Genomic DNA, 21,733 nt, shown 5'->3' on the forward strand with positions numbered 1-21,733 from the left:
CTCATGATCTCTTGGAAAAGCTCACCATGTGTGATTGACTTGATTTCAATTGTCTTGGGGATGCGCTCTTCAGGACTTGGCTGCACAGATTTGCGACTGATTTTGGATTTGAAGAGGGTGTTGATTAGAGTAGATTTTCCCAGGCCACTCTGACCTGAAAGGCAACAGGAGGCACAAATATCAGAAAACCCTTCTTTTTTTCCACTGTTTATATCACCCCCCACAGTACAAATTCAAACTGTGTTCATTGAGACACACACACACACACAGAGAGAGAGAGAGAGAGAGAGAGAGAGAGAGAGAGAGAGAGAGAATGATGCCTCAGCTATTGGATGCAGCAAATCTAATCATGTTGATTTTGCCCTCTTTGGCTGAGAAAGATCAGCTGCTCCCACAATAAAAGGCTTTTGGGAATATGTTATGTTTGATGCTGTGTACGAAACAAACAATCTGAATTTCAACTGGATCTGCAAATTCGCTTGCTAAACAACTCCCTTCTTTTAATTTTCCCTAGCATGCACAAAAGAAGCTAAAATTTATGAAGAAACAAATATTGGGTCACCTTTCATTCAGCCAATAGAAATGAAAATAAAGAATACATTTGTTCATAATGTGTTTGATTTCCGCCCCTCACTTTTGCTGCAAATTTGGTTTCTTTCTTTTAATTGCTGTAGTTTGCAAAGCTGAAATTTGGCCCAGGCCCATTTTCTGACAAGCTCAGAATACGTTCTCTAGAGGTTCTTGTGAACCACTTCAAGTCTGCCTTTCTCCCGGTAGCAGGTCCCCCCCCCCCCCAGCTAAGTGAAAGAGGTCTGCTTCAAGGAGATTTCCCTTCAATTGTTGCTTTCCAACCAGATACCCAGCATTCCATGATTCCTGGTGTCCAACCTTGGCTCCACACAAACACACACACCACCACCACCACCAAGAAAAAGCATGCTGACAGCTCCATCTTGCTTTTCAGTCACTCCATGTGGCTCCATTGCTGTCAGAATGTGGACACTGAGTTCACTTTGATATGTATGGAAGAGGGGGGAAAGTGAACACATCTCAGTTCTAAGAGCAATTAGCTTTCTTCTCAGTCAAGAAGAAAAAAACCCTGCCTCCATACTCAAGGTTTCAAATGACCTCTGATCTAGCCACACATTGTTTTCCTTTCTTTAGTCAAACAGTTTGCATTATACATGCAGCTGCTACAAAGGAGACAGAGAATGTGGCTATATTTCTGAAAACTATTCATGGATACCAATAACCCAGTATTAAACTAAAACACTAATAGGTGGTACTGGAAATGAATTTACTGTAGTCACCTTCCACAGTCCCAAATTCAAGTCAAATTTCTAACAGGCAAACATGTAAAGAAAGAAAGGAAAGGAAAGAAAGAAAAGGCAATGGAGGAAACACTTGAGCAGGGGTAGGCAACCTAAGGCCCGTGGGCTGGGTGCGGCCCAATCGCCTTCTCAATCCAGCCCGCGGATGGTCCAGGAATCAGTGTGTTTTTACATGAGTAGAATGTATCCTTTTATTTAAAATGCATCTCTGGGTTATTTGTGGAGCATAGGAGTTCATTCATTTCCCTCCCCCCCAAAAAATATATACCGGTAGTCCAGCCCACCACATGGTCTGAGGGACAGTGGACTGGCCCACGGCTGGAAAAGGTTGCTGACCCCTGCACTTGAGTAAGTCTTACTTAGATAAGGGCTGTTGCAAAGGATTCTCACAGTGGTTAGTCTACATGGGGAGAACCCTCAGTCACAAGGGATCACTGCAACTACTTTTAAATATCAAAATGTGAGGCCCCTGCAGAGGCATTTTAAAATTGTTTACCTAATGCCTACCCAATCCTTCCAGCCTTCATTTCATCCTCATGGTCTAAAAGCAAGAAATAAATCAGAATATGCTGCCATAGCTTATTCCCTAAAGCAGACTTCCCCAACCTGGTGCCCTCCATATGCTTTATACTACAGTCACTATGGTACAAACACAGTCCAAAATATCTGGAGGCCATAGACTACCTAATAGTTTGGTTCAGTAAGACTTTTAAACTGATTTTAAAAAAAAATCCCAGTTGGTACCTCTATTAGATTTCATATATGTAGTGTTGTTTCAGACGGTTTTTATATATGTGATGGTTTTGACTCTTTTTAAATGTACTATTGTTCTAAATATGTTTTTTATTGTATTGAGAGTCACTTTGGGATGCCACGTGGGAAGCGATTTATAAATGACATGAAAAATAAATAAATAGGTAGAAGGGTCATCAACAGAGCGATGGATTGGCAAATGTTGATCTCCTGTGCTGCTCTGGTTGGCTTGGAAATGTGAGCTAGCAAATTAGAAGAAAGAGGCTGGTGAGAAGCAGATGGACTAGCACCAGGGATGAGTAACCCACCCACCCTACAAAAAACAAACAAACAAATGCAAGCACCATATGGAACAAATATATGGAACTAATGGTATGAACCAAAGTACTGTCATTACTGCACCAATCGGCCTTTCATGTCCTGTTTCATAGCACTAGATTTAGAGGGGTGCTTTAAAAAAAAACAACCAATCATGATATACAATAGATAGAAGAATTCAACATAGTGGGCTCCAAAGCTTATTGAATGGCAACTCCCATCATTCCTGACTAACTGATGATAATTGGAGTCCAACAATATGTGGCAAACACCACATTGGCTACCCTTCTGCTGTAGAAAAAAGCATGGGGAGGGGACACACACACCCCAATTATAAACATCTGGTTGAGTTTCCAGGCAACCATGTAAATGAAGATATTTAAAGCTGACCAGACAGAATTTTATTTAACTGTTAAAGGGGGAAAACAATCCAGAATTGCTGGATTGGCTTCATCTAGGAGCAGACAGGAAGTTGGAAGAGATGCAAGGCAAAGGGATTACTGAACAATAGAGGCATTTACTGACAGTACAATCCTATGCATGGCTATTCAGAAGTCAAGTCGTTTAAATCGGTGGGACCTATTTCGAGGTCACTCTACAGATCTCTACAGCCAAGGCCTCAGAATGTGGGATTCTCCTCTGTTAAATTGCTAATAGCAGATAACATACAAGGCGAAGCATATCAGTTCACATGGGAGGCATACACTTAATGCAGAAGGGACAAAGACATTATGAACCTGAATTCATTGTATTAGGGACTATGAATGGGCTTTCTGTTGCAAAGAAAAGAGATGAAAGACTAGGAAACAAAGGTTGTCCAACCTTAAAGCTGCATTAATCATTTTTCTTTTCCTCAGCAGCAACTCCCTTCGTAGTATCTATTACGATAAATTCAGCTTCATAATGTCTTTGTTCCTTTCGTGTTAAGGGTATATGCCCACCATGTGAACTGATAGCTGCAAACATTCATCCTAAAGAGCCAGTGAAACTCTAATTCTTTCAGAGAGATTTCTCTAAGGATAAGCCACAGCACAAGATTGACTGTGTGGAGTAGCCAGTTTTCATATTTCAACCCAACCCGAGAGTGAATTGCAAGACAGGCAGCTTGCAAACCAAGGGAAGAGAAATCCCAGATAACTTGAGTTGTCTGGGATCAGTATACATCTACTCCAGATATATTTGCCACAGAGCAGATGCACGTAAATTTACAAGGCTGAAAATAAATAAATAACAGCCCTAGGGAAATGCTGCAGTTTTAATTCAGCAGGCAATTTTGTTGATTCTGCAAAATATCCACATATGCACAAATTCACACACTGGAGTGAATCCAACTCAGTCTTCCAGGGGCACAGTCAAGCTGCTGTGTGAACAGGAATGGCTATTTTATGGGTCTCGGAAGAAACAAGGGAAGCAGATTTATTCCTGGCTCTGTCTCCATCAAACCACAAATAAAGACAGAAGAATCCCAAATTGAACGCTTCACTTCCTAAACGTTTTGAGTTGGCTCAGCCAAACCTGCACACCAAGCCATTGCTAGGAGATGAAACAAAGTACTCTTTAAAAATTCAAATATTTGTTTCCATTCAATTCATTCAATGAGGACTTTGGGACAGAACCCTGTGCTTTTAATTCAAAATAAAATCTAACTACCTCAGTTTGTTTGCAGCTACCATCTTTAGCCCATAGCTGGGGCTAAATATGGGTTAAAAAACTGTGAATACAAACTGTAATAAAACCTCCCAAAGAATGCACACCTATTGTTTAAAAAATCCTAGCAAGAAGGCACATAGAAGCAAGTATTGACTTGGTGAATGGGCTGAGTTTGGTCCTGAGAAGAGAAGGAAACCTTAGCAACGTTCAAAACTTTATTTAGGTTTGAAAATTAGCACTTTGCTTTTGTTGAGTAAAATTTGCCTTTAGGCAACCAATTGATAAACGTTTGTGTGCATTCACTTATCCTACAAATCTAGGGGTAACACCAAAGGTGCTACATGCTGTTGAAGATCCACCAATAAATTCTGGAGGTTTCCAGCTGATATGTCTCTCTTCTCCATCTTACAGCAGGAGGAACATCTCCACAACAAGAGCAAGGTAGCTGGTGACATGAAAGACCCCTTCTTATGACCCTGGAGAACTGCTGCAAGTCAGAGTAGACAATATTGGGCTAGATGGACAAATAACCAGACAAATCAAAACAGCATGGCTTGTTCCTCTGCAGCTGGAACTCCCTACAGGAAGTCAAGCCATGTGCAAAGGCAGACCTGCACAGAATAGGTTGATGCATCTCTGTGCATTTTGCTGGACTTCTCATGTACACAACACATGTGTGCACACAATAAGTTCAGCATGACTAATAGATTAAATCTCAGAACTAGCTTTTATACAGAGAAAATCTCCCTGAGGCTTCATTGCAGCCATACATTAGGACTCGTGTTACATTGTCCTTTTGCACACCTGGGGTTGGACTACTAGCCATCTTATTCAGGCCACATGCTTCATCTTTGACTCACCACAGCTTGCCATAACTAAAGGCAATTAAGTTCCTTCCTATCCCTTGAAATAGCAGTGACATAGAAAGCTAGTATATGAAGCAGACTGATTGGCAGTCAGTCTTAATTATGTGATTTCCCCCTTTCCCTTCTGACCTATGCACCACTTTTGCTTAATACCATAAACTCGGCAATGCTATAAATCCAGCCCATTCTCTCATTCAGAATTCCAGAATAATTTTTTTATATACTGTACTGTAGAAGCCAGTCCAGCTGGCAGGCAGTCAGCCCAGCCTCAAAAGTAATGCCAGCTCCCCCTGGTGTCATTCTAATTACAGCACTTGAATAATGTGTCATTTTTTTGTTCCTTCCGGCCAATTAATTAGAAGTTGGCACTTCAGAAGAAGAGTTCCGGGATTGTGAAAAAATGAAAGCGTTCTTCTCTGCACTGTCCCGCAGAACTGACAGCCTCTTAATTCCCAAGTGAAGCCTCTTGTGGATAGAGCACAAATGGAGTGACATCATCACAGAGGAAGATCTGACAAAGCAAGAAATACTAGAACTGTGTCCAGTGAACTTCATAAAGGCAATGAGCCCCACCTTTTTTCCAGAGTTATGAGCAGTGAGTGGCTGTCAGGTAGAAGGAAAACACATCCCTTTTCTCAAAGTATGAGAGAATACAGCAGGCATTTCCTCCATCCTGGGATTCATAGATCAACTGTGAGATAGTGTATGCAAAAATGTTGTGTCTAGATGTTCAGAAGGGTCAGGGATAAGCTGGTGTCTTGCCTAGTAACACTCATACCTCCCACTTTGTGATTACACAGACCTCTCTCTCATACACACACAACAATGAGCAGGAACCAAGAATGCACTAATTTGTGTTTTAAGTAAGCCACACAGATTTGCAGCACAGCCTTCTGTTGCAAGTCTTCCATGCCATCTCTTCCCAAACCATCAGAGAATCCAATTGTAAACCAAGAACCTGCAGTGAGGTCACATTTAGTCCTAAAAATGGAAATAAGCCTCTGTAGGGCTACTTTGTTGTTGTTCAGTCGTTCAGTTGTGTCCGACTCTTTGTGACCCCATGGGCCAGAGCACGCCAGGCACCCCTATTCTCCACTGCCTCCCGCAGTTTGGCCAAACTCATGCAAGTCACTTCGAGAACACTGTCCAACCATCTCATCCTCTGTCGTCCCCTTCTCCTTGTGTCCTCCATCTTCCCCAACATCAGGGTCTTTTCCAGGGAGTCTTCTCTTCTCATGAGGTGGCCAAAGTACTGGAGCCTCAACTTCAGGATCTGCCCTTCCAGTGAGCACTAGGGCTACTTATCTCTTGCAAAACTTCAGCAAGCAACACCGCCCTCATCATCACCAACCAGCTGAAAGGGCTAGGGCACTAGAAGAAATCAGAGGACTTTCTGGAGAGGAGAATAGGGGAGGTAGAGAAGGTTGATGGTCCCAACCAATTCATCAACGTTTCTGTGGAATTCAGCAGGCGATAGGGCAATTTTTCCAGTGGGTGTCTGCAGGGGTACCATTTAGCAGTCCCAAACGATCAACGACAAATGCAATACAGCTATTCTGGCTGCAGCAAAAGAGTCAAACTATTAAAAGGTACAAGTTCTTGCTCTTTTGACATTCCAGTCAGGACAAAAAGCTTATTAGAGGAAACACACGGTCACCTTGACATTCAGCCCACAACACACGCGGAATTAGTTTCATAATGAATTTATCAAATCTGATAACTTTAGAATTCCCAACTCTTACTAAGCCTTATGTTGCAAGGATACACAGAAAAAATAATTCTCTTAAGAAGCCATACAAGAAACAGGTTCTACCCCAATGGCACTGCTGCAGCATACGCAAGAACACCAGAAGAACCCTGCTGGACCAAAGACCCATCTAGTCCAGAACCCTGTTCTCACGGTAGCCAACACCAGGTGCTTATGAGGAGACCACAAGCACAACAGCTCTCTACCCACTTGTGATTCCCAGCAAAGGGTATTCAGAGACATATTGCATCCAACAGTGGGGTAGGACAGAGCCACTAGCCTGTTCTGCATCTGTAAGAACTCAACTGTTTACCGCGGCAGCACCTACATGTTGGAACTCCCTGCCAATTGATAACGAGCAGGGGTCTTCACTCTATTCTTTTCAGTGCCTGCTAAAAATGTTCTTGCTTAGACAGCTTACCCAGATGCTTACAAATGCTGATGTGAATTTTAATCTGTTTTAGTATATTAATTTCTTGCACATTTTAATGTATTGTAAATTTACTCTGATTTTATATGTTTTTTGTAAACCTCTTTAAGGGTTTTTTCAATCAAGTGGTATTAATTTTTTATGAAATTAATGGTGGATAAGGCTATTTATTTATTTGTTCATTTATTTGTCTAATCCTAACTTAAAGCCACCCAAGCTGGTAGTCATCACCACCTCTCTTGAGGGAGCCACAGTGAACCACATGGGAAGAAGACTCACCAACTACCATGATGTTGAACTCGAACCCTTGTTTCATGGCTTTCCTCCGCATCTGTTCCAAGATGGCGTCTATCCCAACATAGGCAAAATCAGCAGCTGGTTTCTCTGTCCGCGTTGGTGGGGATTGCTTGATGCCAGCATCTCGAGTGGCTTCCATCATGCTGCTTGGGTAGCTGGGAATGGCCTCTGAAGGGAAAATATTATGAATATTAATATATTATTTCTTTCTTTTTAACCAAACAGTACAAATAAATAAAACATTGGGTCATTTCTTAGTGGCTGCGAGGAACAGAAACCAGGAAATTTGTTACTGCTTTTTAGACAAGATGGATATTTAATAACAACAACAACCATGCCATTGTTGATTTTTTCCACATGTAAAGATAGCTTGGGAATTATACTGACATGAGACTGGCACACCTCTGATGCCTCCAAAGTAACCTGCACACAGATCTGGATTCGCTTGAGTATTGGAAGAGACTAGTCTACAAAAGACTTCGTTTCCAATGGAACCAAGGGAAGCCTAGGTCTCCCTGAGAGGAGAAAGAAACGTAGCCCTATATAACAGTTGCTCTGAATCAGGGGCGAAGGAAGGCGTCGTGACAACCGGGGTGGGTGTTGCTATGTAGGGCGCATTTGCAGTGTCACTACGTACGATTCATGCGGCGTACGTAGCGACACCGCACATGTGCTGTGTAGCTGCCACTGCAGTGCCGTACGGACAGTGCCAGGATCCTCTGCTTGTGGCTGTAGCAGCGACGGAGGGATCCCGGCACCATCCGTATGGCGCTGGAGCAGTGGCGCTGGCAAACCGCTAAGTACAGTGAATGTGCAACGTCGCTACGTACAGCGCATGCGTGTGACACTGCACATGTGATGTACATGGCAGTTTGCCACCGCGCCGGCCCCCGCGGGATGACTTGTCACACCCGCAGACCTGGCACCCGGGGCGCACCGGCCCCACCCCCACCCCCCGTTGTGACGCCACTGCTCTGAATACAGATATATACAGATATTCAGTTGCTCTGAATACAGAGACAGATGGAAGCAGAGTCCAAATGAAACTCTGAATTGTGTGAATATGGAACCTGAGGTCTTCTCAAAATCTGTGACTTTCCAAATTCCACATGTTGGCCTGAAAGTCCATTATTCAGGATGCAGTAATCACACATATACATCCAAGAACTGCTAATAAAATGTTCTTTATGCACAAGTCTCCTCTTCAGAGACACCCACAACATGGTTTTAAAACTCCCTTCTCATGCCTCCTTTCCTTTCCTGGTTTTTATTCCCTGTCCTGCCTTGCAGCTTACAATGCATTCTGTTTTACTTATTGGAACAGCCAGGTATGTTTTTAACTCCTGTAGGAACCTCGCATGTGGCGTGCCTTGCTCAGACAATCTGTACCTAGATAATGGTCAGGGTCATTTTAGGGTGTGAGATGGTGCAAGGTGCTGGGTGAGAAGCCACAATCTTTAGATCCTCCACGTACGCTGTAATTCTAAAACTCATTTCAAACTCATGCAGTGGGCTGCTGGCAAAATTCCTGGGTCAAAAAATTATAGAGTGAGAACGCCAAGATGCCTTTCAATGACTCCTGAAATAGCGGCATTTTTAGGATGGGAGAGCCAAGCATTTATTTTATCTTAATTTTTTTTTGCTATTGTTGCACAGAACTAGGAAAGAATCATTCCACATGGAAAGTATTTTGCCATTAGTAGGAAGGGTTTGTTATCCAACAGTTGAACCTCAGCCACTAACAAAGCACATTTCCAGCATTCCCACATTTCAACCCATCTAGAAAAAGGAGGGACAAGAGAGAGAACTGCAGCCCTAAAGCTCCCTAACACCAAAACATTTTTACAGATCCATTCAAGACACCTGGGACATCCTGCAGTATGTCAGAACAAGAGCCCTAAAAGTGAAGGAGGCAGAATAGATTGTGTCCATTTAATACAGTGTTTTGCCAGTACTCTATATCTTCCATATTTGCAGGGCATGGGCAGGTATAGGTCATCCACACCATGCCACACAAGCAAAATGGGCTGCAACGGGTAATTTCCGATGCTTCCAAAAGTTACCGGTATCCTTCAAGATTAACCGGGACTTGGACCAGAAATCTCACAACCTGCATCTTGGTACCCCTTTAAGGCTACAGTATTGCAAAAACATGGAGCCCTGTCTTCTTTAAGCACTTGGCCACAAATTCTTATTTGCTTACTTAATTCATAACCCAAATTTTCCTCCTCAAATGGAGGCAATTAAAGCAGCCAACAAAGGTATACAAAACCAAAAGCAGCAATTCAGTCATTAAAAGCAAAATAGACGTCGCAAACAACATACCAAGACTAAAGAGAGCATAAAAGCAAACCAAGAGAGCCAGAACTAATAACATTATAGTCTTGTAAAATCAGATCTGAAAGCTTGTTATTGTTATTATTTATTAAATTTGTATTATCAACCTTCATCTGAAGATCATGGGACAGTTCACAACTTGTTGGAAAAGAAGTGCCTTCAAATGCAGGGAGTGGGCCATAGACCTGAGGTAGAACATCTGCTCTGCACCCCGAAGTTCCCAGGCTCAGTTTCCATCAACGCTTGAGCCCCTTTGCTTCCCTGCCTTCTCTGGAGCCTAGCTAGTGGAACAGTGCATCCTTTGGAGAGCCCTCTGCTGAAAAGTCCTTCAGTCACAGGCAAACAGTATGCTGGCTGCTCATCCTGCTGGACTCAAGCTTGGCTCTGCTTTGGCTGCCCCACACCCAGCATTCAAAGAAAACAAAACGGAGAAATAAAGATTTAAGACTTCCCTTTCCAACAATGTGTGTTATATATAAAAAGGCTGCACATATTTAAAACTATTTATAAACATGACTAAACATTTAAAAACAATTGCAATGCATCTTAAGTTTAAGGAAAGTTTGCATGAGACCAGTGGCAATGGGTGCAACTATTGCTCTCCCCAGTCCAATCTCTTCCCTCACCCCACCGCTGGGCTTGTTTCTTTAGCTAGGCCGTTTTGTCCTGATCCCATCTTCCATGCCTTTTCCCCTAAATACAAATCACCTCCCCCCCCCCAATATTTTGATGGAACTTTGGAACACTTGGCCACTCTGAATATTTAGGATTATATAGCACCATCCATTATGGCAAGGGGTGATATCTGTGTGCCAAAAATGTGCATATGTTTGAGAATAAAGTCTGCACAGAAGCAGTGACTGATTGCATAGAAAAACGGCCAGAATTTCCTGTTATGACAAAGAAGTGTGTTGTCAAACTTGCTCCTGCTAAGGATGCCAATGCTCTTAAAGAATGTTCCACATTCCTCCTATCAGGATCACAGGCTAGGAACACATTCCCAAACAGACACCATACTTCACGCATATGGCAGGCCTCTAATAGGAGTGCAATGATTTGCTCACATCTTTAATCATTTTTTTTTTCAAATGTTGGTAGTAAGCCAGGAAATGAGGAACCTGTAGCCCTCTCAACTGCCGTCATTCCTCACCATTGGACATGCTAGCTGGCACTGAGGGTTGCTGGCGCCCAACATCTGCTTAGCCCTGTATTAAGAGACTGCACTAAATTTTAATTCTTTCCCCCACAACAAAGAAGCAAACCCACCTACCAGTTTCAGAGCAGGAAACACAGAGCACAGGAGATTGTACTTCAGCAAAGGCAAAGAGACAGAAGCAGTGAAGATTTCAATATTCCTGAACCCAAAGAGGATGATCAGGGAACAGAGATTATCTCAAAACCAGCTGTTCTGTTCTGGCAGCGGAGCCTCTTTACTTAGGGGAGAGAAGGCGCACAAGGTTCCAAAAGGACCTCTCAAGGGACAAGGGCTATTGCTCTCCTTGAGGCTGGATGGTTCTTTAGGTCCAACTTAAGAATGACAGTATTCTTTGCCACAACCCTAAAATCTGAATGCACTTATGCCATTTATTTGAGGGTTTTGCCATTTGTACTGAAGTAAGGCTACAGTCTTTCAAGGCACAGCTAGGGAACATGAGGTCCTACAGATGTTGTTGGACTTATCCTATCAGTCCAGCCAGCACGGCTAATGGCCAGTGAGGATGGGAGCTGTAGTCCAGCAACATCTGGAGGGTCACAGGCTCCTCATTCCTGTTCCAGGGTCTTGTGAGGATCTAGAATGTAATGGAGATATGTTAAAAATTAATAGCCAAAATTTCGAGGCCGGAGGAGGGAAGGGTATTGAAAAAAGGAAAAATTAGGTGCAAAAAATTAGATTAAGTAAGGGAAAATTAGATAAGGATTTTAGGAAGTTTCAGAAGTATTTAAGAGCCGAGGAGGTGTATAAAATATTAGGAGTTAAGTTAGGTTTTATATGTTTTTGTTCAAATAGATAGTGGAAAAATTTGTGGAGATAGGTAAAAATTGTTTGGATTATGAATTTGGAAAACTGGTAAAGAAGTTAGATAATGAATTCAACAGGGGGGGATCTGAGGAAGTCACTAACATGAAATTGAGGAAAGAAGAATCTTTGGCCTAAGGATAAGGCCCAAACCTAAGCAAGGATTTGATCTATGTTAAGTCTGTTAAATTTGATATGTTTAATAGATGACTCCTGTGAGAGAGGGGGAAGGATAAGTGCTTCCCTCAGTGGGAGGGGGGGAGTTTGGGAAAAAAAATAACTGCTATGTAATGTGCTTAAAATTGTAAAAACCAATAATATTGGGGGGGGGGGGAGAAATACAGCTACAGCTTAGAGAAAGAAGTGTAGCTAGCAAGAGATAAACCCAGCAGTTCATTTTTAGCACAGCAACTTAGAAATAAAATGTCACTTGGTCACAAGCCCTAAAAAAACAACAATACTCCACATGGGGGAAGGAAAGAATGGCAGACCTAACTCAGTACCTACTTTCCAGCCTTTGCTTTTCTGAAAATCCAGACCTCATCTATTTACACATCTATCTACTATTGGAAGAGACTCTATCCTGCTTTCCCTGACCCAGTTTGGTGGGACGTTCTGAAACCTTGTAAACTGGAATAAGAAGCAGCTAGACAAACACCTACTGGGTGTCTTGAGATGGAATAAAGGTAAGGTAAGGGCAGTACAACCCTAAAAATACATTTACTGAGAAGCCACCCTCATTGATCTTACTCTCTAGTAAATATGTTTAATTTGCAGACTACACGTTACATATGCAGGGACAAAGCTTAGAGAAACAAATTGAAACTTTGTCCCAATCTGAAAATCAGCCAAAGAGGCCTGGTGTATTAGACATTTGCCATGTGGTATATATTAGCTTTGAATCACACAGTATATCCTAGAGTTACTAAGCCTCTGACAGGCTGGGGAGAGGGCAAATCACAGATGTGCATGAAATCGAAGACCGTGTCCCTTACAGAGATGGGTGCTCTCTTATCTCTGCTTCAACATGGGGAAGTGGGGTTTGTACTCACAACATATTTGACACTTACCCACTGCTTGTTAAAACCCAGCTGCAAAGAACAGAAGGATAAAGGTTTCTGCAGAAGTAGTTCCAGAAAGTCAGTGCAGACATTAAATATGCTGTATTATATATATATAAAACACCAAAAACATGGCACCGGTTCAAACTCAGCAAGATTCTCCAGTATCCTCATGGGAAACTATCTGTGCAGGTATCTTTCCACAGTGGTTGTAAACATGCGAGCTAAATGCAGAAATTTAAAACAGATTTCAAGACTGATTTCAAACAACTCCCTACCCCAGACACCCAAGAGGCAGAAGGAACTTCCATGTGTGTTTATGTCTGGTTGCTATAATGTGGGACATCATGAGGATTTTCATGGGGAAAAGAACTCTTTTGACTAAAAGTGAGCCTTTATGCCATAAAACCCTGTTTGTTTTCAAAATCAAACACATTTTAAATGTAAAATGTGATGTCAGCAAAATAATTTTTCTTTTTTTCATTTTTGAATGGGAGGAACAGAAAGTCTATAATAATGTTTCTCTAGCCACTGATGCCTCTACTATGCAATAGAAGGGAGGATATGGTATGACTTGGCAAAGGGGAAGAAACAGCACAGTTCACCTTGAGGTTTCAGGATGTGATTTTTATTCATCGGTGCCTTCTTTTTAAAAAAAAAGTGCACACAGAGACACCCTTACTCAGGGTTCCTCTTTACTTGGGACTTTTAGGACAGACATAAATGAATGCATATATCTCCTAGGTCAAAAATGTTGGGAGTGAGTTGCAACATATGAACGATGCTGCTTGCTCAACCAGAGTTCAGATTGCTGGGGGTGGGGACCCAAACAACTCTAAGTACCCTTAACAAACTACAATTCCCAGGATTCTTTGGGGGAAGTCGTGACTGTTAAAGAAGTATAATAAGAGCACTGAAGCTTATAGCCTGTTCCTCAGGGTCAAGCCAAGTCATATCAGGGATTCCCTGTGATCCTATCAGCCCTGCTTTCTGAAGAAAAAGGCACAGAGGAGGAGGTCCCAGTGAAAAGCTGAGGAACAGGGTGTAGCAGGTACTCATCTTTAAAGAAAAATAAATAAAAAATTGTCCTGTAGCACCAACTAAGTTTGTTCTGGTATACGCTTTCGTGTGCATGCACACTTCTTCAGATATAACACAAAAGCTTATACCAGAACAAACTTAGTTGGTCTATAAGGTGCTACAGGACAATTTTTTATTTATTTTTATTTTTATTCCGACTGCGTCAGACCAACATGGCTACCTACTCGAATCTAGAACCATCTTTAAAGAGTTTGTATTTGTAGTCTGACCTCGATCTCCTCTTGGAAGTGAGGACACCGGGTTTAAAGCATATTAGCAGGATTTATTAAAGTTAAGCAAGTATGTGTGTGTGTGTGTGAATGTGACCTACAGCTCTAGTCCACAGCCACACTGCACACACCAGCCAAAGTAGTGCTTGCTCACAGCCTCAAGAGGCTCCGTTTGCAAGCAATGGCTCATTTCCTTCACAAAGAGCAATTGGGTCTTGCTGTTGTAACTGTATAGACCTAGGACTCAATGAGGTGTTAAGTCTACTGCCAGTTCAAGACTGCAGGAAGAGACACATGCAACACACACACAGTGGGGGCAAATGATTATAGGCTAGCTTTCTCCCTAACAAGCTAGTTTGCCATGTGCAGGGATTTTTGTGGTACACAACAGAACATTCTGTTGTGCAGCAGCCTCTGCACTTGGAAGTGGTTCACCTTGTTCAGAAAAAAAGGATTAAAGTGAAGAGTATGCTAGCAGAGAACCTATTTTCCCCTCCCCACTTCTCTTCGTCACACACATACAACCCTCTTGAAGGAGAGAGACATCAGCAGGAGAATGCAGATTCCAACTGGCCAACATAACACATTTCTGGGGGAGGGGGAAAGAATTGCAAGAAAAAGCAAACGAATGCACATCCTGCCTATAGAATTTCAAGGCTGCTCTGGATTCAGTTACCACACTGAAGGGGAGATTTTAATTAAATTAGTTTGGTCTGCTTTGCCTGCGTTTACCAACTTGTGGTGAAGGAAATGGCTGTTTGAAACATCTCTGGTTTTAAAAAAAAGAGAGAAAAAAGCATAGAGGGAGCTTTTCAAGTTGCTCATCAATCCCCGCACACCTCCCTCAAAGGGAAATACAGCCCCCCAGCTGGGTCTGCAGTTGCCAGAAACAAATGTGTGTATTAAAAGAGTGTGGCCGGAAGCTCTTTATCATACAGCTAGTTTTCTCTGCAAGCTCTGCAAAAAGCAAAGGGGCGTTTTAACCCCCTTTCACTGTTCTAAATTAAATGTGGAGTTTTTTTCCCATGACAGAAACCCAGAACGGCTTAGTATGAATTGACGAGCAACAGCTTTTTTCAAATGAGAAATCCCTGTGGGAGTTCTTGCCCCTCGTTTTTCTAAAAAACATGTGAAACCTCCTCAGCCTCTCCTTTACAATACAGCTGCTGGGGAAGGGGGGGTGAGAGTGAGGGGGGTGGAAGGCAGGCACTTTGCAGCAGTAGTGTGGGGAGGGCTGGTGCACAGGGAGGGCAGGAGGAGAGACAGAGAGGAATCTCTCCCTACTGATGAGTCATTTGGGCATTGAAGCTTACAGCCAAAAGATTGCTGAACCCTGATGTCTCCTGGGAATGCTGAGTAGCTCCAGGCAATGACGCCAAAAGGGCGACAGCTAGAGCGCAGGCAGCAAAGATCCCAGGATGAATCCATTCAAACACAGGTTCAAGCACATCTTCGTGCCTACCACGTGGTGGTGGACTTCTCCTCCTCTAGCATGACTACCACCACCACCACCACATCCCCAAGCAGCCACCTGGAACAGCTTTTCCAGGTGGTGAATGGGATTGTTGGATCTGCTCGGCCTGGAAGAGATGACTGTTGCATCAGAGGCCTGCTGTGAACAATTTGCTAGGCACTTTGACTTTGTAAACAACTGTGAGGTTTTCTACAATCAAGCGGTATGTAAATTTTATTAAATAAATAAATAATCCTTGAATTCACATGGAAATGGACAGGACAAAGCTTAGGAAGGTGTTCAGAGGCCAATTCATTTTACTCATGAGAAGCATGCATGGAATCACAGGCATGAAGAGTCTTTTGTCACCCAGCAGCAGTCAGTGAGCAACTTTGAATTCATTGGTGCTTTGGTACGGGACCATTTGTTGAAATGCCTTTGAATGGGAAAGGAGTTTCACAAAGCTACTTCTGGGCAAAGTGAAAAGCAGAAGGCAAATCTCTGAATTCAATCTGTGCCAGCAGGGCAATTCGGGTGGGGGAAGCTGTACGTCATCAAGTCTTCCTACAAGTAAGCAAGGATGCTCAAACCTTGGAAGAGCAGCACAGACAAGTCTTCCTGCCTTTATTGTGAACTCTCTCAAGCTTTCTATGCAAGATGCTTACTTATTTCTGGCTGTACCAGCAGAAGTGCTGATCCACTGGCTTGCCAATCCTTAGCCAGCACAGAGGCTCACTCCCCAACCCCCTCCTTACCAAGAACACAGATAGCCATTCATTCCATGCTAAACAATACAGAGCATCTAAGCAAGCCTTCACCATGGGGGTCGGGGGTCGGGAGAGAGGAGAGAAACAAAGACTCTTCTTATGGAATTGGAGCAAATAGTTCCACAGACAAGGGCAGGACAAAAGGGATGGAGCTTAAGTATTTGCCAGTTGGACCTCATATGTGACCCAATGGGTTTTGCGTACAGCATACTATGAAGGATTAGCACCGTATGCTGGGAAGAACTGCAGCCTGCGTTGCTTTCTAGCCATTGTTTACTGACCCATATTAACACACAACATGCTGCCCGTTATCCCATCTTCTTTTGGTGATCCCTAATGTATCCTAATGTATGTAGGGACGCGGTTGGCACTGTGGTCTAAACCACAGAGCCTAGGGCTTGCCGATCAGAAGGTCAGCGGTTCGGATCCCGTGATGGGGTGAGCTCCCGTTGCTCGGTCCCAGCTCTTGGCAACCTAGCAGTTCGAAAGCACGTCAGAGTGCAAGTAGATAAATGGGCATCGCTCCGGCGGGAAGGTAAATGGCGTTTCCGTGCGCTGCTGTGGTTCACTAGAAGCGGCTTTGTCATGCTGGCCACATGACCCGGAAGCTGTCTGCGGACAAACGCCAGCTCCTTCAGTCAGTAAAGCGAGATGAGCGCCGCAACCCAAGAGTCGTCCGCGACTGGACCTAATGGTCGGGGTACCTTTACCTTTAATGTATCCTTGCTTCTCCAATGTCTTCAGTCTTCAGCCTGTTGACCTTTTTTCTTATTTGTAACCTGCCACCTCATGCCATGGCACCTCATGCTCACTGAAGCTGGTTCTGACAATGGGTCATGTGTTAAGTCTGCTGCTCATGTCAGAACATCAGCAAGGGCTCATGAAATGAGTTGGGCAAGCAGACAGGCACACGTGCTTGAACTCTCTCCAACTTTGAGCAGCTTCTCTGGTCAGAAACTCCCCTTCCTCCAAGACCAGTTTGAAGGTGGAGCAAGAAGCAGAGTGCACCAAGCCCCACCCGAAGGAGCGACTTAGATAGAAGATAAATAGAATCAGAGAGTTGGAAGGGGCCACAAGGACCATCTAGCCTAGCCCAACCACCTGCAATGCAGGAATCTCACCCAACATGGGGCTCAAACCCACAGCCCTGAGATTAAGAGTCTCATGCTCTACCAACTGAGCTGTCTTCTGGTGAGACCACTGTGTGTTGGCAACTGGAGTGCTGGTGGTGGAAGACGGTTGGCTTCCAAGTGATAGTAGTTCTACTTCCACAATTTACTGTATTTGTTTTAGCTTTATGTGGACTTTTTCTCTAGATCACTAAGCCCCGCAAAGGCCCAGGAAGGGAAATAACATCTGTTTACAAGTTACTGCAACAGCAATCCTATACACAGTTACCTGGGAGTAGGTTCCATTAACCTCAATGGGACTTGCTTCTAGGTAGAGGGTTCTGCTAAGAGCAACTTGCCCAAAACCTTATCAGCAAGTCTCATATATAACAACACACACACATACACACACACAGAGAGAGAGAGAGAGAGAGAGGGAGGGAGGGAGGGAGGGAGAGGTACCTTGGGTTACAAACACCTTGGGTTACAAACACTTCAGGTTACAGACTCCGCTAACCTGTAAGTAGTACCTTGGGTTAAGAACTTTACCTCAGGATGAGAACAGAAATCGCGTGCCGGTGGCGCACTGGCAGTGGGAAACCCCATTAGCTAAAGTGGTACCTCAGGTTAAAAACGGTTTCAGGTTAAGAACGGACCTCCGGAACGAATTAAGTTCGCAACCAGAGGTACCCCCCCTCTGTGTGTACACACACGAGAGAGAGAGAGAGAGAGAGAGAGAGAGAGAGAGAGAGAGAGAGAATACATTTTTATTGATGGTTGATGCATTTTGTTTTATGTTTGTTGTATATTGTCCTGGGCTCCTTCTAAGACAGGATGGTTAGTAAAAGTCCTAAACAAAACAAGCAAACAAACAGACTAACTGACTCACATTTGAGCAAAGGACTGCAAGTTGCAAGACCAGCAGAGTTTTCAGCAAATCATCCTGGCTTCTACTGTTGCAATGGCAAGGCTAAAAAAAGATACCTGAGGTAACTAACCACAGAACAGACCATTGCTAGTCAACATAGTGCCATCCAAATGTTGTTGAATTACAACTTTCATCAACCTTGACCATCGGTCATGCTGGCTGAGGCCAATGAATGTTAAAGTCAACATCTGGAACAGACCATTTAGTCACTATTTGCGCACAATGTCAATACATAGCAAGACAGTCCAGAATTTAGTAAAGCGTACACTATGAAACTCTTGCACATTTTCAGTCTCCTAAAACAGACAGAAGCTTTGCTTCCAATAATGTAAACTGCACAAGAAGTGTATAGACGGGGTCCATATGTTCTTCTCACAGTTTGCTTTCAGGGAATCACACACCAGAAATAAATTGCTACTGAAATATTAGTAAATATCTCCAATTACATTTCATACCTAATGTGAGCTCAAATATTCAAGCGTATCACTGCTTGCCATGGAATGGAACAACTCTCACCTTCAAATCCTTCCCATAGCAACAGCTAACAGTAGCATCAGCTAGCTTAAAAGACACTGCAGCAGTCCACTTCTTTCAAGAAGAATTGCCTGGATCCCTCCTTATTTAAACAATTCAATTACCAGCCTTGAATGCTGCTTAACAGCTGAAGAGTAAGTTAAAAGCCCCTCATCCTTTTTACGAGTTCAAGGATACATCAGTCTGCACCACCATCAGCCAAGATATGAACACAAGTATACCGTCTTAAGCAGGGGTCAGCAAACTTTTTCAGCAGGGGGCCAGTACAATGTCCCTCAAACCTTGTGGGGGGCCGGACTATATTTTTTTGGGGGGGACGGGACGAAGGAATTCCTATGCCCCACAAATAAACCCAGAGATGCATTTTAAATAAAAGCCACAGATTCTACTCATGTAAAAACAAGCTGATTCCCGGACCATCCACAGGCTGGATTTAGAAGGCGATTGGGCCGGATCCAGCCCCCAGGCCTTAGTTTGCCTACCCGTGGTCTTAAGTCTTCCAAGCCAATTCTCTCACACACTCAAAGCATCCTCACAAGGCAATAAAGAAACCATTGAGATCTGCAGAGTTATTTTGTTACAGAGACTGGTTTTCTTTGCAACTTTGAAGCTGAAGATGCCCTGCTGGTTCAAAGAAGATTGGCACACAGCAAGATGTTTCATAGCGGTAGGTCTACTTGCAACAGTTTTGTCTCAGGAGATTGGAAACGTATGAACTAACACCAAAGATTTATGAGTAGCAGCTCCCAAACAGGTTCCTTAACCAGCTGGCCCTGTGTCAACTCTAAAGAAGGCAATGCATACAAGTGCATTAGCTGGGAATGAGACACCATTTTTGACAATGTACATCTTTTTCAGCAGCAAAAGCCATCTTTGGTATATGAATTAGAAGACCAGCACTGATACACATAATAGTTTTATGTGATTAAGAAACAGTGGGCATCGTTTTTATGAGTCTGGCGGTTGCCAAACTAGTCAGCAGTCAACTTATTCAACAACGAAACCAGCACCCTCATATGTAACAAGCTTGAAAGATGGATGCAGAATCCTAAGTGTTGAAGAACATATTTTGGGTTTCTTGCTTGCTTGAACATTTGTCATTACGCTTCCCTGAGGGCTACAAACTTTAGAAAGAGAATTATTAGAAATCTAATATGAAATCTAATATGTTATGCTGTCCAAGTACCATGCAACCCAAGGCTGAAGACTTGAGCTTAACATATCTAAGAGGAACATCACTCACGTGGTGATTGTGCTCCCATCTGAATAAGCATGCTTAGAACTGGACTCTATACTATTCAGTGGACATGAAAAAAATTCAACAGTCTCAGAAGATCACGCCATGCCTCACTCCTTTTTCCTAGTAGGGACCCTCAAATGATGTAATATGGACCTTGGTAGTTGTTAGAGGAGAGCCAATCTCCATAACTACCTCTTCTGCCCTCTCTTGATCTAGGAAAATCTCAGAGAATAGTTAACCTTCCCTGCTATTTTATTTTATGAATTGAACAGCTAATCGATTCTCTAGTTCTACTCCTCCACAAATCTTAGGATGTTTGTTGCACTAGCTAAACAGAGGCAACAGTCATACAGATAAGAGACTTGGGGGGCCCAGCTGACTAGAGCACTTTTTGTTTACCATATTCTTCTAGGGGGAAAGGGGGGTTCGTTGCTCTCTCCAGGGCACATTGTCAAAAATGAATACCATACTTTAAATGCAGGAAGAACTTCACTTTCTTCATCTTGCATAGGATCTCAACACACATATAACTCGGTATCCCCATTTTTTTATGGATGGGAAACAAACACCTTATTCCTTATCCAATTGATGTTAAACCAGAATGTTTATATCTGAAGCCTTATACACCCTTACCGGTACTTGGAAAGCTCACTGGACTCAATTGGAGGAATTCAGTGTAGTGTGTCTCATCAGCACATGCATTGCAGCTTGCCAGATGGAAGAATCTCTCCTCTCCTCCCTCCAGCCGCTGTTTTGGGTTTTCCCAAACACCCTCCACAAGCCAACTTGGGGGGCAAGGGGAGGACAGGGATGGAAAGCCCCATTGTGCCAGCATAAATCCTTGTTCTGACTTCTGCTAGTGGGACCCATTAGCTGAATCCAGCCCAATGGGGTTTACTTCTGAATAAGCTTGCACAGGGGTCAAGCTGCAAAGCTGACCAATGTCAAGTCAGAGGAGACCAGCAAACACATTATTGGTCAAGATGAGATTAGGACTCAAGGTTCAAGCTATTAAATTGGGTCATACCAGCTTCACATGGGCTTCTTCGGTTCATTTCACCACTGTTGAGAGCTGCAGGTTGTCCAACTCCTCCTGCACTCATGAGTTGGCTTTTCCTCTCCATAATGAATTGCTATTAGCGGCCTTACTTATTTCCCATAATCAGTGCTCAGCTTTCCATTGATTAAAAATGTTACACAGCTCAGTTGGATGTCTGCCTTTCCTTCACTGTGCTGCCAAGTGATGCACCATTCTGAAGGCAGGGTTGTCATTTGTTGAGGGAGGGAGGGAAGGAGAGAGAGAGAGAGACCCACAATCAACAGTGGAAGAAATCCGTGCCACTGTGCTGCAATCCAGCTTCAATCTGGCCTGCTTGGCAGTGCAGCAACATGCACATTGCAAATGGATTACAACTCCACTTTTTATGACTTAATAAAGCTTTGCCCACTATCAATGGGCATTAGGGCCTTAATCTCCTTAATCTTGGTGAAAATCCTCCACTTGTTGCCAAACATGGGCTTGCCCAGCAGCAGCTGGTCTCACTTCTGCAGAATGCAAACTCCTTCCAGGTTCACATTTAGTTGA

General features: G+C 43.3%; 1 protein-coding gene across 5 annotated transcripts in view; it reads right to left on the reverse strand.

Moving 5' to 3' along the window:
• SEPTIN9 (septin 9) overlaps positions 1 to 21,733 on the reverse strand; it is a 211,572-nt gene that overhangs the window by 19,258 nt on the left and 170,581 nt on the right. For all 5 annotated transcript variants that reach the window (XM_033139451.1, XM_033139453.1, XM_033139452.1 and 2 more), the window contains 2 exons: positions 7,375 to 7,560; positions 26 to 154 (listed from right to left, as the gene is read on the reverse strand). In XM_033139451.1, the coding sequence (XP_032995342.1) occupies positions 26 to 154; positions 7,375 to 7,560 (315 nt within the window). The remainder of the gene's footprint in view (positions 1 to 25; positions 155 to 7,374; positions 7,561 to 21,733) is intronic.

The sequence above is a fragment of the Lacerta agilis genome, chromosome 2 (genome assembly GCF_009819535.1).
Source record: "Lacerta agilis isolate rLacAgi1 chromosome 2, rLacAgi1.pri, whole genome shotgun sequence".
In the NCBI taxonomy this organism is placed as follows: domain Eukaryota; kingdom Metazoa; phylum Chordata; class Lepidosauria; order Squamata; family Lacertidae; genus Lacerta; species Lacerta agilis.